General features: G+C 53.7%; 1 protein-coding gene across 1 annotated transcript in view; it reads right to left on the reverse strand.

Moving 5' to 3' along the window:
• Positions 1–3527: 3527 nt before the first annotated feature.
• LOC105467655 (dynein cytoplasmic 1 heavy chain 1) overlaps positions 3528–21204 on the reverse strand; it is a 93559-nt gene continuing 75882 nt past the window's right edge. The window contains exons 57-78 of the mRNA XM_071099569.1: positions 19739–19892; positions 17431–17577; positions 17189–17339; positions 16801–17054; positions 16550–16684; positions 16363–16457; positions 15705–15879; positions 15135–15210; positions 14103–14263; positions 13719–13830; positions 13555–13615; positions 13336–13459; positions 13122–13235; positions 11548–11718; positions 11104–11321; positions 10897–11000; positions 6390–6601; positions 5694–5847; positions 4768–4910; positions 4468–4636; positions 4134–4261; positions 3528–3891 (exon numbers count right to left, since the gene is read on the reverse strand). Coding sequence (XP_070955670.1) covers positions 3763–3891; positions 4134–4261; positions 4468–4636; positions 4768–4910; positions 5694–5847; positions 6390–6601; positions 10897–11000; positions 11104–11321; positions 11548–11718; positions 13122–13235; positions 13336–13459; positions 13555–13615; positions 13719–13830; positions 14103–14263; positions 15135–15210; positions 15705–15879; positions 16363–16457; positions 16550–16684; positions 16801–17054; positions 17189–17339; positions 17431–17577; positions 19739–19892 — 3187 coding nt within the window. The 3' untranslated portion in view covers positions 3528–3762. The remainder of the gene's footprint in view (positions 3892–4133; positions 4262–4467; positions 4637–4767; positions 4911–5693; positions 5848–6389; positions 6602–10896; positions 11001–11103; positions 11322–11547; positions 11719–13121; positions 13236–13335; positions 13460–13554; positions 13616–13718; positions 13831–14102; positions 14264–15134; positions 15211–15704; positions 15880–16362; positions 16458–16549; positions 16685–16800; positions 17055–17188; positions 17340–17430; positions 17578–19738; positions 19893–21204) is intronic.

The raw sequence follows: 21204 nt of genomic DNA on the forward strand, positions 1-21204 counted from the left end.
GAGATGGGGCTGAATTCTGGACATGTTTCAAGGTTAGAGTCACCGTTTGCTAATCAGCCGCCTGTGGGGTTTGCAAGGAGGAGGAGCCAGGGCCTTGGGAAGCATTTCAGCCTGAGCAACGAGATACCTGGAGGTGCCGCCAAGGAGCAGGGACAATTTCAGGGTTTTACCTTGGACAGGTGGAATTGGAAGAACCCATTAGAGACCTCAGGACGGGGCTGGGCAGAGTGGGAAACCAGGGCTGTGAGTGGAGCCTTGGCCAGGTCGACAGGGGGCCTCGATCAGATGTCTGGAGGGCAGTGGGGACACGGGGGTGGAGCTTAATTGGAGGTGGAGGTTTGGTGGCTTTGGCGCAGGGGCAGTGACTCCAACAGGAGAGCATGGGGTCATACTCTACCAGCTTCAGTGACTGTCGAGGCCCGGCCGATCCTGTTTCATCGTCCCACCCGCATCCCATGTGTCCCCCTCAAAGAGGAGGCCTTTGTAGACACAGCCACGCACCCTGGGTCCGGGTGTTCCTAGCCTTGGCTGTGTCGGGGGCGGGGCACTGCTGCAGGAGGGCAGAGTGGTGGTCATGAAGCGCACACTGCACCTGTCACTTAGGTGACTTGTCACTTGAGTCCAGAAGACAGCTGGGATTCTGAGGTCAGAAAGCCGACTTCCAGGGGTGGAAGAGAGAAAGTGGAAGTGAAGAGGAGGGGGCTTCTCCTCCAGGGTCCTCCTTAAGGCCTACTTTGACCTTGGCTAGGAAAGAGAAGTCCAGGAGGCCGGGCGCGGTGGCTCAAGCCTGTAATCCCTGCACTTTGGGAGGCCGAGGCAGGTGGATCACGAGGTCAGGAGATCGAGACCATCCTGGCTAACACGGTGAAACCCCATCTCTACTAAAAATTCAAAAAATTAGCTGGGCGTGCTGGCGAGCGCCTGTAGTCCGAGCTACTCAGGAGGCTGAGGCAGGAGAATGGCGTGAACCTGGGAGGCGGAGCTTGCAGTGAACCAAGATAGCGCCACTGCACTCCAGTCTGGGCAACAGAGCAAGACTCCGTCTCAAAACAAAGAAAGAAAAAGTCAGCCGGGTGCGATGGCTCGCACCTATAATCCCAGCACCTTGAGAGGCTGAGGTGGGTGGATCACCTGAGGTCAGGAGTTCAAGACTAGCCAGACCAACACAGTGAAACCCTGTCTCTACTAAAAATACAAAAATCAGTGGGCGCCTGTAGTCCCAGCTACTCAGGAGGCTGAGGCAGGAGAATCACTTGAACCCAGGAGGTGGAGGTTGCAGTGAGCCAAGATTGCGCCACTGCACTCCAGCTTGGGTGACAGAGCAATATTCTGTCTCAAAAAAAAAAAAAAAAAAAAAAAAAGAGAAAGAAAAATTCATTTGCAAGGCAGAGCCTGCAAAAACCAGCCTCAGTGACAGAAGGAAGAGTCAGTGCGTGTGAGCATGTTAGACTTGACTCTGCCTCGAGGAACTGCTCCTGGACTGAGAAACACTTTTGTCCTCAGCTGTCAGATCTTCATGATGGCAATTCGGAAGACACCCCCGGTCGTTCCGACTGGAGCTGCAATGACTGCTCTCTGGGTGGCATGAGCTGTACAGTGGCTTCCTACACACCGAAGTCAGAGTCCAGAGAAACTTCATATAGTAGACGCCCTGTCACCAAAAACCCCAATTCTTGTCATAAAACTGGCCAGCTGGGCCCCATGTCCCCGGAAGCCAATGATGTGGACATGTAGCCTGAGGACTCGAGGATGATGGAGGAGGACCAGACACCCAGGGCTGCCGAGTCCTTCCTTACTCCCATGGAGCCCCTGAGACTGGCAGACATGTGCCAAGCAGAGCTCGAGGGGCATGGCCACCACCTACGTTCGGGAGTGACAGAGAAGAGGGGCTCAGAATCTCCTCCAAGAGGAAGCTGGAGCCCTTCCTTGCAGAGCCTGAGAAAAGGAACAGGAAGCAGCAGTGCGTGGCCTCATCCAAGACGGGCAGACTCAGTCCAGGAAGGGGTCCCAGCCCAAAAGGGGCAGGGGCTCCTCTGATCAAAGCTGATGTCAGTGCACATAAAAAATGTCTTTAGGGGCTGGGTGTGGTGGCTCACACTTGTAATCCCAGCATTTTGGGAGGCCAAGGTGGGAGGATCTCTTCAGCTCAGGAGTTCGAGACCAGCCCGGGCAACATGGTGAAACCTCATCTCTACAAAAAATACAAAACTAGCCGATGTGGTGGTGCGTGTCTGTGGTCCCAGCTGCTCAGAAGGCTGAGGTGGGAGGATCACTTGAGCCCGGGGGGTTGAGACTGCAGTGAGCCATGATCATGCCACTGCATACCAGCCTGGGCAACGAGTGAGACCCTGTCTCTACAAAGAAAAATGTTTTTAGGGGCTGAACTCAGTGACTCACGCCTATAATCCCAGCACTTTGGGAGGCTGCGGTAGGAGGAGCCTTTAATGCCAGGAGTTTGAGACCAGCCTGGGGAAAATAGCGAGATCCCATCTCTATAAAAAATACAAAAACATGGCCAGGCACAGTGGCTCGTGCCTGTAATCCCGGTACTTTGAGAGGCTGAGGAAGGAGGATCACTTGAGGCCAGGAGTTTGAGACCAGCCTGGCCAACATGGTGAAGCCTTGTCTCCACTAAAAATATAGTAATTAGCTGGGCATGGTGGCACGTGCCTGTAATCCCAGCTACTCAGGAGGCTGAGGCAGGAGGATCACCTGAACCCGGTAGGTGGAGGCTGCAATGAGCCGAGATCACACCACTGCACTCCAGTCTGGGCGACAAGAGCGAAACTCCATCTCAAAAACATAAAATAAAGACATTGAGATGCCAGAAGGCCGTTTCCACGGGTGTAGCACACTCGTCACCTCCAGCACCGTGAACGTGAGACGCAGCCAGCCAGCTGTATGGGCCACTGCCATCGCCACCACTGGCAGATTGTGTGGGAATGGATGTGCTAGGGTGGCGATGGGCAACTCCCTCATCCGAAGCAGGAAACTCCCTTGTCTGGAGCCGAGTCCTGGGGCCCCGGCCAAGAACACGAGCGGTTGGGGGTTGTTTTTTTTTTTTTGAGACAGGGTCTCACTCTGTCGCCCAGGCTGGAGTGCAGTGGTGAGATCGCAGCTCACTGCAGCCTCCACCTCTTGGGCTTGGGTGATCCTCCCACCTCAGCCCTCAAGTAGCTGGGACTACAGGTGTGCACCACCATCCCTGGTTTAATTTCTTGTAGAGACGGGCTCTCACTGCATTGCCGAGGCTGGTCTTTAACTCCCAGACTCCCCAAGTGCTGCGATTACAGGCGTGACCCACTGTGCCCAGGCCCCAGGGCTTCCAGAGCCACATCTGGCTGCGTCTGTGTCTGAGAAGGGGTCCGAAGGTCTTAATTCATGAGTGCTGTGGCCGCTCTGGAGCAAACTCATGATGCAAGCGAGGTGGGGAGGGGCATGGCTGGCGTGGGCTGCCCTCCCGGGGCTGCGTGGAAGGCAAGGCTCTCTGCCCCGGACGAAGGTGAGAAAGAGGAGGCGGAGTCGGCTCATGCTTAGTGTTTTATTTCCTCAAAGGAGCCCTGCCGTCGGCCTTCTCAAATACCTCCTGGTATCCTCCCAACTTCCACCACTCCCAGCCGTCAGATTCCATTCAGCTTCCTCCAACCTCGAACCAACCACTTTCTTGTCACAAGCTCAGACCTTCCAAACATTTTAATAATGAATAAATGTTAAATAACAACTTTCACTATTACAGAAAGGGGCAGCTAGAAAAGTTTAGTTCTACTCTGTGCACAAGACCGCGACACCCCGCTCGTAGAAGCTGCGAGGATCCTCCTTTGTAGCAATTTCAAAGTCGACGGTGAAAATCAGGTCCGCCCGGGTGAAGTTCAGGTACACTGGTAAGGTCACCTGCAGGAGAAGCAGAGGGGTTTACTGGTGGCTTCGGGGAAAAGTAAGAAAACTGGAAGACTGCCAGGGACAGCTGATGGGGGCCCTGGCGAGAGAGAGGTTGGGACAGGTGCAAAATGGTTTTGCTCTAGGAACCTGACTTCCAGGTGCAAGCAGCACCCAGGGGTAGAAAGGAGGCGCCTCTGCCCGTGGTTACTGCAGGGGTCGCTGCGGGAGACCCCGGAGAGGTGGCGCTTCCTTACCACACTGGCCTTCTTCTCGGCGTTGGTCTGCTTGAGCCAGCGCAGCTGCGTCAGGGGGAGGGCGGTGGAGATGGCGCTGGACAGCGACAGCTTGTTGTTGCTGCACGTGGCCCCTTGAAGTTTCAAACCTGTGAGGCGGAAGCCAAAACCCAGGCTGAGGTGACCACGACAGCCACACAAACCCCGTCACAGGGCTCCCAGAGGCTGCCAAACACAGCGGCTCCACCCGAGCACCAGCGGGTCACCCTAAGTGCGTGTATCTGGGAACAGTGGTCTCAGGCCACCGAGGTCACCTGCAGAGAAGAGCCGGTATTTCCTGTGAGACTCCACTCACCCGTGACTCCAAAGCTGCAGGCGTCCAGGGTGGCGCCCTGGGAGGTGGTGACGTTGACTTCCAGGCAGAGCTCCTCCAGGGACCAGCTGTTGGCCTGGGCCACGTACTGCCTGGTGGCCGTGATGTACGCCTCCGGCACGAACAGGCCACCCAGGCACACGTGGATGTTCTGTGGAAAGCGGCAGCCCCCGGGGGAAGGAGCTCAGGTCAGACCTGGGCCCTGTGTTTGTCCCCAGAGCCACTCCCACCCCAGCCCAGGACAGCTGCTGGCCACCCCAGACTCGTCAGGAGCGCCTTCACCTTTAGCTCCTTGGCGCCACCAGACGCAGCTGCCAGTGAGATGTTCTGCAGCTGTTTGATCCTCTCGCTGAAGTCGGACACCCACTGGATGACCGTCATGCCGGCAGGCACCGTGTAGTGGGACCAGCTCCGAGGCAAGATCCCTGCAGTCAAGGCACAGAGCGCAGGGCGTCAGCTCTCACAACTGCCCCAGCACAGATGCGGCAAATCTGCAAGTGCTCCGGCATCCTGGCTGCCCACACAGGCGGCTGGCGGCTCCACCTGCTGCCTTTCCCAGGCTGCGCTTTATGCCCCGGGCGCCGCCCTCACCTCCGTATCTGCTCTAACTCAGGCTGGTCCAGAGCATGTCTCAGAACCGTGAAATTTCTAGGGTCAAATTAGTCCAGGTGTGTCTGTCTGGAGGACCATAATCACATTCAAGTAAAACCGTGGCTATAAACTCATGTCACACAAGTGGCTCAGTGTTCCTGGTGATTAGGGCTTTTTGGGCAAATAGGAGGATGCTGGGGGCTCCCCACAACTTTGGACAAGCCCCCCCATGCCTGCCTGCCCCTGCTTTTCCACTGTCCTGGGGGATGGCCATTCTTCACAGGCCGTAACCTACTACCGTCTGTCACTGTCCTGGACCACCACATTCCCCATTCACTGTCTTGGAAGACCCCTAAAAAAACTGTAGAAGTTGCGTAAAGATTTTGGTCAACATTCAGCGAACCAGCACAGAAGAAAAACAAATTCTTCAGCATTTCCAATCCCTGCCCCTCCCCCCGCCCACCTTGAGGGTAAGAGCACAGAGCTGCTCTCAGAGGCAAACCCCCAGGCCTGCTGTCCGCAGGCACGTGGGGCTGTGTGGCTGGGCTGGGCCAGGCTGTGGCCCCAGGCCAAGGTGCCCGCCGGAGGCCACACCGTGAGTTGGGCGTCTCACGCACCTTTCACCAGCTCATTGATCAGCGTGCGCAAGTAGTTGGTCTGCTTCTTCTTTCCTTCGCACACCTGGACCACATCCGCAAGGTCCTGGCGAACGTCCTGAAGCAGCTTCGCGCCCATCTTCACTTCTCTCTCAAAGAACCTGAACAACGGATCCTAAAATCGTTCAAAAGGGTGAAGAGAGGTTAGGAAGAGGTTCTTTCTCCAGCAGAAAGATCAAACAGAAGTAACTCGGCCTCCGGGGAGAGCCCCAGAGCTTCCGACCTGTCCAGAGTCATGGACAGCTCTGGCAGAGCGTGACTTGGAATCGAGCTTGTGTGAGGCTGAGGCTGCTCGGAAACCCGCCGAGGCCCTGCCTGAGTCGCAGCTCTCGGGGCCCTCTCGGGAGGAAGGGCTGCGGTCGCTCGCTGTGGAAGCTGTCTGCCTATCTCGCCGTCTTCTGAGTATTTTCGGTCCACTTCAAAAGGGCCAACTCATTTTGCCCAATGCCTGGGCTCAGCTAGACACCTGCCCTGAGGTGACATGGATGTGAGCACGTTCCGTCCGGCACAATGGAACCAATGATCCACGGAACGATGGTCTGTGACCATATCCAGCACCTGGGACCTTGAGACCTGGCCGGCCCGCCACCCTGCAGCTACCTTGATATCCAGCACCTGGGACCTTGGGACCTGGCCGGCCCGCCACCCTCCAGCTACCTTGATATTCTCCACAGTGCGCTTGAGGTGGCTGAGTGTCTGGGGGATGAGGTGGAGCCAGTTGGACGCGGTGGTGTGCAGCGTCCGCATCCAGGCAGGGCGGCCGTCAGACGTGGAGTCTGTCCTCGTCTTTTTCTCGGTCTCTGCGTAGGCCAGGTCGTCCTCGTCCTCCAACATCTGCATCTTCAGCATCTTACTGATCATGTCCACACCTGGCCCATAGTCCCACAGTCACAGCAGGAGGGAGGGAGGGGACGGGTAAGAAATCACAGAGGGAAAAAGGACTTGAATGTAAAGGCCACGTGGTGAGTCTGCACTGGGAACTGCAGCAATCTGAAAGGTGCTCAGTCGTATATATATATATAGAGAGAGAGAGAGAGAGAGATGGAGTCTCGCTCTGTCACCCAGGCTGGAGTGCAGTGGTGTGACCTTGGCTCACTGCAACCTCTGCCTTCTGGGTTCAAGCGATTCTCCTGACTCAGGCTCCCAAGTAGCTGGGATTACAGGCACGCACCATCAGGCCCAGCTAATTTTTTTGTGTGTTTTTAGTGGAGACAAGGTTTCACCATGCTGGCCAGGCTGGTCTCGAACTCCTGACCTCAGGTGATCTGCTCGCCTCGGCCTCCCAAAGTACTGGGATTACAGGCATGAGCCACCATGCCTGGCCAGTCGTATATGTTTTTAAAGCACAGAAAACGCCCTGACCAGAAAGCTAACGAAACAGATACAGAAGAAAAAACTGTTACCAGGTCAAGTACATGACTCTTAAAACTGACCCAGCAAGACAGACACAGTGGCCCACACCGACAGTCCCAGCACTGTGGGAGGCTGAAGCGGGAGCATCTGTTGAACTCACGGGTTCAAGACTAGCCTGGGCAACATAGTGAGACCCTCATCTCTACAAAAAATGAGAAAGCCAGGTGTGGTGGTGGCACCTGTGGTCCCAGCTACTTGGGAGAGTGAGGTGGGAGGATTGGCTTGAGCCCAGGAAGCTGAGGCTGCAGTGAGCTGTGATTGCATCACTCGTCTGAGTGACAGAGCAAGACTCAGTCTCAAAGCAAAACAAAAAAACTGAACCAGCAGCCTGAGTCCAAAGACTCAAGGAAGGCTCTTCAGGACCCTGGGTTCACTGCGACACCTGGGCCAAGCCCCAGCCCGCTTTGTGCCCAACCATGAATGAGTGCGTGCTCGAGAGGGGCTCCAGGAGAGGGTGCCACCTGCCCTCTTAACTCAGAAAACTGGTCGCCATGGTGTCCCTTGACCTGTGACTGCCACCATGTGGCTGGGATTACCCCGAGCCTTGTGGTGCCTGTAGTGTGCTCCAGCCCCGCCCAGGTCACCCGGCTTTCCCTCCGGCCCCGCCCAGGTCGCACGGTTTTCCCTCCGGCCCCGCCCAGATCACCCGGCTTTCCCTCCAGACCTGCCCATGGCACCTGGCTTTTGCCGTCTCTGGGATGTGACTGGTGATGATGCGGGGCAGCTGGATCTCTGGGTTAGGGCAGCTCCCCTTTCCTGCCCCGACACAGTGCTGAATGTCAGGCTCCCAAGAGCGCTGCCTCTGGGACTTGCACCGCAGGGAGGCAGAGCCTGGGCCTCGCTGCTGTGCTCTAAGTGGGACTGGACTAGGTGACGGGTGTGCTGTCCCCTGCACAGTGCTGGCACAGTACGGGGCTCAAAGAGCAGACATGATAGGCCTGAGGGGTCCTTCACAGGGACCCAGTTGTGCAGGGCCACACTGGGGCTCCCGGCATGTGACACCCAGTGCTAAGCACAAGCCTCTGTAGGAGCCAATGCCCCTGCCCCACCCTTGGAAGCATGCTTGGTACCCAGGGCTCCAATTCTCCTGGGCTTCCTCGCCAGCTCCACATGACTCAGCTGCCAATCGTCTTATGTGTTCATTCTGAATGGGCAGCTGGGTTTGCGGGCCCAAAGCTGGTCTACAAGCACATCCTCCGTGGGAGACGGCTGCTCTCACAGGAGGCACAGATGCCCTGCAGGGTGGCCTCGGCTGAAAGTCAAGCCCCATAACTGGAAGTTCTGCCTACAGGACTAAAGAGGTGGCCTGATACTATCCTGTTAACTAGCCGTGAGCTTCAGCAACCCCTTTGTCTTCTTTGCTTTTCGTGATTTTTCCCCGTAACAAAAAGTCGAGATTTGATCAGCCACTGTCAACCCCATGTGTAGTGCTTGGAGGCTTTGTGAAGGCCAACTGCTGGGCCTCTCCCTAGTCCTGATGGAGTGCGTCTGGGCAGAGCCTGGGAACATGCATTTCTTTCTTTCTTTTTTTTGAGACGGAGTCTTGCACCGTCACCCAGGCTGGAGTGCAGTGGCGCGATCTTGGCTCACTGCAAGCTCTGCCTCCTGGGCCCACGCCATTCTCCTGCCTTAGCCTCCCGAGTAGCTGGGACTACAGGCGCCCGCCACCATGCCCGGCTAATTTTTTTTTGTATTTTTTTTTTTTTTTTTTTTGAGACGGAGTCTCGCTCTGTCGCGCAGGCTGGAGTGCAGTGGCCAGATCTCAGCTCACTGCAAGCTCCGCCTCCCGGGTTCCCGCCATTCTGGGACCACAGGCGCCGCCACCTCGCCCGGCTAATTTTTTGTGTTTTTTAGTAGAGACGGGGTTTCGCCGTGTTAGCCAGGATGGTCTCGATCTCCTGACCTTGTGATCCGCCCGTCTCGGCCTCCCAAAGTGCTGGGATTACAGGCTTGAGCCACCGCGCCCGGCCATTTTTTGTAATTTTTAGTAGAGACGGGGTTTCACCGTGGTCTCGATCTCCTGACCTTGTGATCCGCCTGCCTCGGCCTCCCAAAGTGCTGGGATTACAGGCGTGAGCCACCGCGCCCGGCCTTTTTTTGTATTTTTAGTAGAGACGGGGTTTCACTGTTGTTAGCCAGGATGGTCTCGATCTCCTGACCTTGCGATTCACCCGCCTTGGCCTCCCAAAGTGCTGGGATTACAGGCGTGAGCCACCGCACCCGGCCGGGAACCTGCATTTCTAAGAAGTTCTGGGGAGGTTACTGCTGCTGGTTTGGGAGCCACACTGTGAGAGACACTGGGTTAGAGAATTTTTTTTTTTTTTTTTTTTTTTTTTTGAGACGGAGTCTCGCTCTGTCACCCAGGCTGGAGTGCAGTGGCCGGATCTCAGCTCACTGCAAGCTCCGCCTCCCGGGTTCACGCCATTCTCCTGCCTCAGCCTCCCGAGTAGCTGGGACTACAGGCGCCCGCCACCTCGCCCGGCTAGTTTTTTGTATTTTTTAGTAGAGACGGGGTTTCACCGTGTTAACCAGGATGGTCTCGATCTCCTGACCTCGTGATCCGCCCGTCTCGGCCTCCCAAAGTGCTGGGATTACAGGCTTGAGCCACTGCGCCCGGCCTGGGTTAGAGAATTTTTAAGGTCCCTTGTGGCTCACAGCACTTGAAGTCTTGAAGAAAACATCTTGTAAGTGAAAAGGAAAAAAAGACTGCTAAAAAATTCTAGGGAAGATGAATGGTTTTAAAATATCCCTTAATATCAGGTACTTTTCAACTCTTGAAGAAAAAAAAAACAGTTTTTGTTTTTTGAGACAGAGTCTCGCTCTGTTGCCCAAGCTGGAGTACAATGGTGCATTCTCAGCTCACTGAAACCTCCGCCTCCCGGGTTCAAGCGATTCTCCTGCCTCAGCCTCCCGAGTAGCTGGGATTACAGGTGTCTGCCACCACACTCGGCTAATTTTTGTATTTTTTGTAGAGATGAGATTTCACCATGTTGGCCAGGCTGGTCTTGAACTCCTGACCTTAGGTGATCCACCCACCTCTGCCTCCCAAAGTGCTGGGATTACAGGCGTGAGCCACTGCACCCAGCCTTTTTTTTTTTTTTTTTTGAGACAGAGTCTCACACTCTGTTGCCCAGGCTAGAGTACAGTGACGTGATCTCGGCTAACCGCAACCTCCACCTCCCAGGTTCAAATGATTCTCCTGTCTCAGTCTCCTGAGTAGCTGCGATTACAGGTGCCTGCCACCATGCCCACCTAATTTTTGTATTTTTAGCAGAGATGCGGTTTTGCCATGTTGACCAGGCTGGTCTGGAAATCCTAATCTCGAGTGATCTACCCGCATTGGCCTCCCAAAGTGCTAGGATTCAGGTGTGAGCCACTGTGCCCAGCCAGTAACTGCTTTTCAATATGAGATGAAAATCTAAATGTTATTTCTAGGCTCATTTACATAAATATCAAGGCTATTCTCTAGAACTAAGTTGATGCTGCAGAAAAGATCCCTGTTAGAGCCAATTCTTTCCTCTGCCTCCCCTCCGAGTGGAGCTAGGAGCAGCTGGAGACTGGCAGGGAGGCCGAGGCTGACAGAGCCACGCCCAGCATAACCAGGGAGGGCCCTGGGACAGCAGCGCACACTCACCCTGTGTGTGGGGACCCTTGCCACCCACCCTGCGTGAGGGGAGGACCCTCGCCACCCACCCCATGTGTGGGCACCCTCGCCACCCCCCCGCGTGTGGGGAGGACCCTCATCACTCACCCTGTGTGGTAAGGAGGACTCTCTCGGCGTTGTTGGGCAGGCCCAGCCAGGAGGGCGTCTGGGTGTCAGGGAGCAGCTCCACCCACTGCACAAACTCCTCTCGCCTAGAAAACCAGTGCGTTTGGAAACGATGTTAGAGGCTACCTCTGAGTGACACCAGACGCTCTGACGTCACAACTGTCTCTATTCCAGCAGGCAGCAGCATACCTGATGCCATCTGGCATTTGAATGTCTTTATGCCCGTCAACCTTGCATGCCAGCTTAAATTCACTGTCGAAACTCCTGGTTGTGAACAGGCGCTCCAGGAAGGTGTTGAGCAGACGTTGGTCAAACTCGTTGTCCACGCGCCCGCCATAAATGGACTGGGCCATCAAGGTCTTTAGTGCAGACCACGGGATCTTATCCGGTGAGATGTTCTGCCTGCCCTGGGGGAGGAAAAGCAGGGTTCGTGTGTGGTCGGAGGCGGGCATGCCCGGGGCTCCCTTTCGAGGGGCACAGCTTTCCTCCTCACTCCCCATGGCCCGCTAGGCTTTGGCGGTCACGAGCGGTCAGCTCGCTCTTCCAAGCTGAGTCTGGCCTCTCAGCACCACGCCCTGCAGCGTCCTTCCCAGGTGCACATCCGCTGCCTGTCCTGGCACAGCCCACACTTGCCTTGGCTGTGTCGTCCAGCCACGTGTCCACTGTATCGCAAGCTGACCGCAGGTCAGACTCTCCAAACTCATACTTCTTTGACCACCCCAGTGGTGCGTATCGTAAGCGTTCTTGGATGATGGCATGGAACCAGGCCAGCAGGAAGTACAGGCGGGCACGCTCGTTGGGAGACTGGGTGAGGAAAGTGACCGAGTACAGTCATTAGACAGCAGCACTTCTCCAAGAACAGCGCAGAGGCTAGGTCAGAGTCAAAGCTTTACAAAGAGCTCTCCACATCCTGATGATGGCAGCAAATTCACACGAGTACTGTTGCTAGGAGAAAAGTATGCCAACTTTTCTATTAATAGAGATGTCATCCAATGAGGCCATCAGAGAATTTATTCAGCCAATAAGAAATCTACAGAAGACAGAGTTTCTAAGAATGTCAGAAAAGGTGGATATGGCACAAAATAGAACAGAATTGACAGAACGAAACCCCTGCTCTTCTCTTGCCCAAGAGTCTTGGTTTTCACTTGGCACCTGGGAGGGCTCGGCTTGGTCTCCGGGGGCCTGTGCCGGGGGAGAGGAGATTGTCCGCCACCTGGGGACACAACGCTGAGTCCCAGCTTCTCCGTGGGAGAAGCTGCTCCTCTGGGACCTAATCACACCCCATAATCAAACATGGCTTTTACTTTTCAACCTGCTCACAGGAAGGAAATTTTAGAGAGAGAGACAGGATCTCACTATGTTGCCCAGACAGGTCTTTTTTTTTTTTTTCGCCCAGGCTGCTGGAGTGCTGTGGCCGGATCTCAGCTCACTGCAAGCTCCGCCTCCCGGGTTCACGCCATTCTCCTGCCTCAGCCTCCCGAGTAGCTGGGACTACAGGTGCCTGCCACCTTGCCCGGCTAGTTTTTTGTATTTTTTAGTAGAGACGGGGTTTCACCGTGTTCGCCAGGATGGTCTCGATCTCCTGACCTCGTGATCCGCCCATCTCGGCCTCCCAAAGTGCTGGGATTACAGGCTTGAGCCACCGCGCCCGGCCAGGTCTTTTTTTTTTTTTAGACGGTATCTCGCTCTGTCGCCCAGGCTGGAGTGCAATGGTGCGATCTCAGCTCACTGCCAACCTCCGCCTCCTGCATTCAAGCAATTCTCCTGCCTCAGCCTCCCCAGTAGCTGGGACTACAGGCATCCATCACCACGCCTGGCTAATTTTTTATATTTTTAGTAGAGACGGAGTTTCACTATGTTGGCCATGCTGGTCTCAAACTCCTGACCTCAAGTGATCTGCCCACTTAGGCCTCCCAAAGTGCAGGGATTACAGGAGTGAGCCACCACACCTGGCCTGCCCAGACAGTCTTGAACTCCTGGGCTCAAATGATCCTACTGCCTCGACCTTCGAAAGTGCTGGGACTACCAGTGTGAGCCACTATGCCTGGCCAAGGAAGGAAATTTTACCTACAGCCGAAAAGCAAAAGCACCTGTGCAGTTCACCGCATGGCACTTCTGGGACGCCCAGAGACCCACTTCTGCATTTGGTGATGGCACTGGGCTTCAGCTTCTATGGAGAAAGCACGCCAGGAGGACAAGGTGCTTACCTTGCATATCCGTGAGACAGGAATGCTGCTGAACGTCCTCAGCATGTTGGCCTTCACCCCTGGCGGTGGCTCGAACACAAAGATGCGGCCCGCACGGAGCAGATTCACCGGCACCTAAGGGAGAGCGCGGCCCCCGTTACGGCTCGGGTGTGGACACGGGCGCCGACGGACTGCCACACCAGCCTGCAACGTCTCCACCCCTTCGACTACCCACCTTGGGGTTGATCTCCATGGTGAGGAAGAGTCGGAAGCAGGCATGCGGCTGCAGGGAATGCAACTTCTTTTCCAGCTGCATCAGCCACCCTGGGGCCAGATGCACATTCTTCAGCATCACCCACCTGCACACACAACGTGAGAGTCACACAACACGCCAGGCTGCCTGCCTGAATGCCTGGGGACTAAGGCTTTCTTCAGCCAAAGAGAACAGGCCTACCTGCCCGACTTCACAGCGGTGTTGATTGCCTTATCTGCTTGGTTAAAGCCTTCTGCAGAGCCTGGCGCAAGGAAACTTAGTGTCAGCAGTGGCAGCCGCGGTCATCAATGCCCACCACGAATCCTGCAGGGCTCCAGCCCATGAAGCCCATCCAGTGCCCTTACCGATTGCAATTGAAGTGATCTGCGTGTTCTGCTCGGCTGCAAGGTCCTCGACATGCCCACTGGCGTCGTAACCAGGCACAGAGCACATTAAGACAGGAGTGTTGGGCTTCACCTGCAAACAGAGAAGGCAGAAGTTACAGCGGTGCCAGCAAATAGTGTGTACCTGTCAAGGGAAAGGAGCGCCCCGAGTGAGGGGCCTGAGATGTTCTTTCGGGGTGCAGAGGTGTGGGCACCACACAGCCGGTTGAGAATCTGCAGCGAGCTCCTGGTCTTAGGAGCAGACTGTAGCCTGGAGTGACAGGAGACGCCAGGGCTGCTGACAGCTGTGGTTGGGGAGGTGGGCGTGGAGTCTCTTGAGACGCCTGGGCTGTATCAGGACATTACCTCTGTGCCCACAATGTGGGTCAGGTCGAGCGGCTGCTCCATGATGGACATGAAAGACTCCCCAAGGTTTGTTGAAACAAACATGTGGGCCATGGCCAACAGGCGGTCGGGCCGGAAAGCCTGGATCAGGAGCAGGCGGTGGATGGCCTGGCCAATGGGTGCTGAAACAGGTACAGAGGGGTGGGTGCTGGGTGGAAGCAACGACTTGGAGACACCCTCCCCTGCCGGCAGCGTTCTTCCCAAAGCACCCCCCACGCAGTATTTCAGGATCAGCTCAAATCAGGAAATTCAGCCACATCTCCTGTGCCTTCCGTGAGCCCTGTGGACACACCTATGAGAACACTTACCACCTGGATGTCTCCATAGGACAAGGTGCCGTTTGCTGATTTTTAAATTACTACACTAACACCGGCTGACTTCCTGAAAACACCTGAACGTACTCAGGAGGGGGGTCCACGCTCTGCCCTCCACAGTCCGACACTTCCCCTCAGCCTGGCTAGCCCAGGGTCTGGCTAACACACTCAAAACCGGCTGATGGCATTCCATTCCTCTGCAGCGTGAATACAGCCAGTTAACTCCTTACCATCAGGCAGGAGCTCCCCACCTAGTTCTCTTATGGTCTTCAAGCATGAGATGAATAGGAATTGGAAATTTCTGATCTACCTCTAAGCCAACACCTATCTAGAAGCGATCTCCCTAAGTGGTTTCCTTAAAAAGTTTAACATTGAAACACTTATCTTGGGCATCAGTGACCACTCACTCAGAGACAGGTCTCTGTCTGCTGCCCAGGCTGGAGCGCAGTGGCGCAGTCGCAGCTCATGCAAGCTCGACCTCCCAGGCTCGAGTGACCTTCCTGCGTTAGCCTCCCGAGTAGATGGGACTACAGGTGTGGCCAAGGCTGTATTTTTTGTAGAGATGGGGCCTCCCTATGCTGCCCAGGCTAGTAACTTTACATGTTTTGAAAGCATCCGTTTAAGCAGCAAAACCCAACTTTACATTCAGGTTCAGAAAGAAAACCACAGCGGGGCTTACTTGCAGGTGTTTCTTCACTCCAGAGGTAGGGCACGGTCTGCTCCGGGGAGCTGCTGTCCAGCCAGATGCCAAATTGCTGTGGAGACAACAGTGGAAGCACCCATGGGGCAGGGCCGGCCTCGGGGGACTGACGCAAGAGTCTGACGCGAGAACGCAGACACGACATTCTGGGTTTTATTTTATTTTTTTGTTTTGTTTTTTTTGTTTTTTGAGACGGAGTCTCGCTCTGTCGCCCAGGCTGGAGTGCAGTGGCGCGATCTCGGCTCACTGCAAGCTCCGCCTCCTGGGTTTACGCCATTCTCCTGCCTCAGCCTCCTGAGTAGCTGGGACTACAGGCGCCCGCCACCGCGCCCGGCTAATTTTTTGTATTTTTAGTAGAGACGGGGTTTCACCGTGGTCTCAATCTCCTGACCTTGTGATCCGCCCGCCTCGGCCTCCCAAAGTGCTGGGATTACAGGCGTGAGCCACCGCGCCCGGCTGACATTCTGGGTTTTATACAACATGCGATTCCTGACATTTCCTGGGAAAAGGCCGACATTTTTCACTGGGAACATTCAAAAGAACAATCACCTCGTCTGCCTGAACCTTTGCAATCAAGTCCTTAAACGCGGGAAGGCAGCTCAGCCTCACCACCGCCTCCGCCTGCTCCACAGTCAGGCCCTGGATCCTCGGGGTGGAGCCAGCACTCAGGACGATCTCATTTCCTCTCAAGAAGTGCTGGAATTCTGCATCGTAGGTGGGCTCCCTGCAAAGGGTGCAACAGGTTAGCTAGGGTCCCTCATGTTCATTCCCACTGTCACTAAAATAACAGTTGTGATTTAAAGAAAAGAAAAGAAAAAACAGGCCAGGCACAGTGGCTCATGTCTATAATCTCAGCACTCTGGGAAGCCAAGGCAGGCAGATCACTTGAGGTCAGGAGTTTGAGACCAGGCTGGGCTGCCAACGTGATGAAAATCTGTCTCTACTAAAAATACAAAAAAAATTAGCCTGGGGTGGTGGCAGGCGCCTGTAGTCCCAGCTACTCAGGAGATTGAGGAAGGAGAACTGCTTGAACCTGGGAGTTGGAGGTTGCAGTGAGCTGAGACTGCACGACTGCACTCCAGCCTGGGAAACAGAGGGAGACTCCATCTCAAAAAATAAAAGAAAAAATAAAAGCACGTATCTGATCATGAAACCCTTGTGGGCCACCAGCAAGATGGCATCCTCCTGCGGGCGTGAGTGCTCTTACCCCACGGTGCCCTTCAGTTTGATTCTCGCCAGCAGCATGGCAAAGGTGATGTGGTCCTGATGCAGCATGCCTCGAGCTACTCGGTTAAATGCCACCTGGGACAAGAGCAGGAGACGATGTTGTTCCATAAGAGAAGCAGCACCCTGCTTCCCCCCGCCGGGGAGCGGCTGAGGACCTCGCTCTCTACCTGGAAGAGGTCCTTCGTTATAATGGACAGGCGCTGTGTGTGGTCGGTGACGCCCTTCAGGTTCGGGTTCTCATATAAGACGTTGTGATAAATGTCCAGGAAAAACTGGAGGGAGTACTGGTACAAGAAGTGTATCTGAAAGGAAGCAGTGGGCAGCCGTGAGGCAGCTCCCCTGGCACCCGCCGAACTTCTGCGTGGCCGACGAGCTACTGTGCGGGGCCGGCCAGCCTCTGCGCCACCAAGGCACCCACCTGCTTGAGGGACTCCATGGTGAAGTAGATGCTGCTGCAGGCGGTGGAGAGTGGGAGGTACTGCTGGGACACGGTCTCCACCTCCTGCATGACAATGTCCGTCTCCTCAACTTTCCTGGTGACCTCTGCAGCCTCTCTCTTCAGGTTCTCCAGAGTGGTTATGATGGTGTCGTCGTCCAAAATGCGCCCTTTCACCTCGTTCAGAGCTTGTAGTAGAGATTTTTCCAGCTGACGCAAACGGAGCTGAAATTCCCCTTAAATGAAAACATCCAGAGTTTGCAATAATACTTCAGAAGTGTTTGCCACAAACGTGGAACATCCTAGTCACTTAAAAGTTCAGCCCCTTCACCTGTACCAACCATCTAACAGCCACAGGTCCAGATCCTACCTTGAAGTTTAAGAAGATCAGATCGTTTCTCATCCACATCAGGTCTTTCTGCTTTAAGTACTTCATTTAGACACTGGCTTTGTAAACTGCTACGGGTGACTGTGAAGTTTACAAAAGTAACCCGGGAACAGAGATCTGGTGGGAACTCGACCTGCCAAAATAGATAACAGAACAGTCTGTTTTAATTCAGCTTCAAAACCAAATCCTGCCAGATTTCCCTGAAGAAGAGTCCCATTCCTTACAGTTGGATCCCGGGTGGACAGGAAGATGACAAACGATGGCGACAGGTCTATGTCCTGGTCCCCGAGGGTGATCAGCACTCTCCCTCCTGTTCGCCGCACTTCACGGTTCAGCACCGGGTTCAAAACTGGATCGTAGCTTTCCACATCCTGCACAGCACACGGGTGGAACTTGATGGCCAGGGCTTTGTAACTTTATCTTCACCCAAATGCTATGTTGCTGTCCTACTTTAGATAAGCATACCTTCCCAAAAGCCACCCACCACTTGTGTATGGTGGCCACTAGCTATGTGTGGCTACTTACATTTAAATAAACTAAAATTGGCCAGGCGCGGTGGCTCCCGCCTGTAATCCCAGCACTTTGGGAGGCCAAGGTGGGCGGATCACGAGGTCAGGAGATCGAGACCATCCTGGCTAACATGGTGAAACCCCGTCCCTACTAAAAATGCAAAAAATTAGCCAGGCGTGGCAGTGGGCGCCTGTTGTCCCAGCTACTTGGGAGGCTGAGGCAGGAGAACGGCGTGAACCCGGGAGGCGGAGCTTGCAGTGAGCTGAGATCACGCCACTGCACTCCAGCCTGCGCGATTGAGCGAGACTCCGTCTCAAAAAATTAACTAAAATTAAAAACTCAGCCAGGCGTGGTGGCTCATGCCTGTAATTCCAGTACTTTGGGAGGCTGAGACAGGCAGATCACTTGAGGTCAGGAGTTCAAGGCCAGCCTGGACAACATGGTGAAACTCCATCTCTACTAAAAATACTAAAAAGTTAGCTGGGGGTGTTGGCACATGCCTGTAGTCCCAGCTACTTGGGAGGCTGAGGCAGGAGAACTGCTTGAACCTGGGAGGTTCAGACTAGGAGACAGAGCAACACTCCGTCTCAAAAAAACAAACAAACAAAAAATTAAACACTCAGTTCCTAGTCACACTAGCCGTGGGAAGTGCTCAGTATAAGCCACCTGAGACTAGTGGCTACCACACTGGAGAGTGTGGACCATAAAGCATTCCTGCCCCTGAAGAAAGTTCTGGGGGACAGTGCTGATACAGACCCTCTGAACGGCATTGTATTTCATTTCTTAAATTTTTTTCAATTTGCATAATGAATTCATCTTGTTGCAAATCTGATGCTTCCTAGTGACCTTACATGCTGTATTTAAAAACAAATTTTTAACTTTTAAGTTCAGGAATACAAGTGCAGGTTTGTTACATAGGTAAACTTGTCATGGGGGTTTATTATACAAATTATTACACCACCCTGGTTATAAGTCTAGTACCCATTAGTTGTTTTTCCTGATCCTCTCCCTCCTCCCACCCTCCATGCTCTGAAAGGTCCCAGTGTGTGTTGTTCCCCTCTATGTGTCCATGTGTTCTCATCATTTAGCTCCCACTTATAAGTGAGAACAACTGGTACTTGGTTTTCCACTTTTGCATTAGTTTGCTGAGGATAATGGCCTCTAGCTCTATCCATGTTCCTGCAAAGGAACATGTTCCTTGTTCTTGTTTCTTGAACATTTTTCTAGTTCTTTTTTTTTTTTTTGAGACGGAGTCTCACTCTGTCACCCAGGCTGGAGTGCAGTGGCGTGAACTCGTTTCACTGCAGCCTCTGCCTCCCAGGTTCAAGCAATTTTCCTGCCTCAGCCTCCCGAGTAGCTGGGACTACAGGTGTGCACCACCACACCCGGCTAATTTTTGGATTTTAAATAGAGATGGGCTTTCACCATGTTGGCCAGGGTGGTCTTGATCTCCTGACCTTGTGATCTGCTTGCCTTGGCCTCCCAAAATGCTGGGATTACAGACATGAGACACCACGCCTGGCTGTTTCTTGGTTTTCATGGCTGTACTGAATATAATTTTTTTTTTTTGAGATACAGTCTCTTTCTGTCTCCCAGGCTGGAGTGCAGTGGCACGATCTCGGCTCATTGCAACCTGTGCCTCCTGGGTTCAAGTGATTCTCTTGCCTCAGCCTCCCAAATAGCTGGGACTACAGGTGCCCGCCACCTCAACCAGCTAATTTTTGTATTTTCTGTAGAGACGGGGTTTGGCCAGGCTTTCTTGAACTCCTGACCTCAGATGATCCACCCGCCTCGGCCTCCCAAAGTGCTGGGATTACAGGCATGAGCCACCTTGCCCCACCACTGAATAGAATTTTAAATGCAAATAATGATTCTGCCAAATTTATCTATTATAGAACCATCTCAAAGCTTTATCCTTCTGATACAACGTGAAGTCTTACAAAGTTGAAAACTAAATGCAGTCCCCAAAAAGGAATTCACTCTTGAATGCGGTGTTTCAAGAACTCAAAGGTCAACACCAACCTGGACCAGAAGGGGGTTCCCAAATCGCAGTGCACTCTCTAAGTTCTTCCTGAAGGCGTCATCCAGGAAGCTGGTCCGTGTGATCTTACGATCCTTATATTCATTCATAATGAATTCTGTGGCCTGTCCAGAGGGGTCAATGATCAGGGGATACCTGAGGATGAAGCCACAGAAGAGAAGGTTGAAACACTGAATGGGAAAAGCACAGGATCATGGTCAGCCAAGTCCCTGATGAGAGGGACAGGCTGTTACCGCCACCCGAGGGTGCTTTCCAGAGACGTTTTCAGGTTTACCAGCAAAGCTTACATGCTTAATGCTAACATCACATCATCCTTTTGAAGAATTATTGGCATGAGGAGGTAGCTTGAGTCATATAACAGGAGGGCCATGGTTAAAAATCCTTTTTCTTCTGGGACAATCGTCCTCCCTTAGCATCTGGCACTGTTAGAATAGCTTTTTCGTATTTACGATCCTTCTAGACAGCCGGTATCAACACCGACGCTGAGCAGCACCAAGGGATTAACTTTACACAGAATTTAAATTGCCAGGGACTGTGTCAAATTACAGACACTATCTCAGGTAATCCTCCTAACAGCCCTACGAGGCTGACACTGTTATCAAACCACTCTACAAATGCGGAAAGAAGGGCACAAAGAAGCTAATGTGAAGTACCTATAGTCTAGCCAGTTAAAATGTGGAAAAAACCTAGCTGGTAATACACACAAGCTTCTACAAAACTCAAACTATCAAAGGGCATATGCTGAGAAGAACCACGCTGCTCTGCCTTTTGGACCCTGTTCTTTGGTCCCCAAAGTCCCTTCCCCAGGTGATGGCTTTTACCAGTTTCTCGTCTGTCTTTACAGAGAAGGTCTAAGCATTTACAGACACGTGTCAGTGTGGGTGTTGTGGCCTCGGGGGAGGCCTCTACCGCCTGCTCTGCACCTGTCCAGCCTGTATTCGAATGTCCTGTAAAGACTGCCCAGCACCGCAGCGTCGTGGGCCCTCAGGAGGACCATCTGAGTTATCTCCAGTCTTCAGCTGGGACACACTTGCTCTTAGATTAGCCATTTTGTACACAGGCCAAGCTACTGTTGAATGAACACCTAGAAGTGGAACTCCTAGGTGAAAGGGTCATTTAGGCAAATCTAGCCCTGTGCACAGGGTGTACTGATCGATTCATATTCTTGTTGGCGCCACCTGGTGAGACATGGCGCCCTCTCAGCACCTAGCCCATCTTCACTGCAGTTACGTCCCAGTTCTTATTCTGTCCTTCCTAAACAGAAAAACAGGCAGCACTTCCCCTTTAACTAGCTATTTTCAGTTCTTGTAACAGAGGACTGTTTGAATGTCCACCCCCAAACACAACCCTGCCAATCAATTTTATTTTTATTTATTTTATTTTTTTTTGAGATGGAGTCTCGCACTGTCACCCGGGCTGGAGTGCAGTGGCGCGCTCTCGGCTTGCT

Source organism: Macaca nemestrina, chromosome 7 (genome assembly GCF_043159975.1).
Source record: "Macaca nemestrina isolate mMacNem1 chromosome 7, mMacNem.hap1, whole genome shotgun sequence".
NCBI classification, from domain to species: Eukaryota; Metazoa; Chordata; class Mammalia; order Primates; family Cercopithecidae; genus Macaca; species Macaca nemestrina.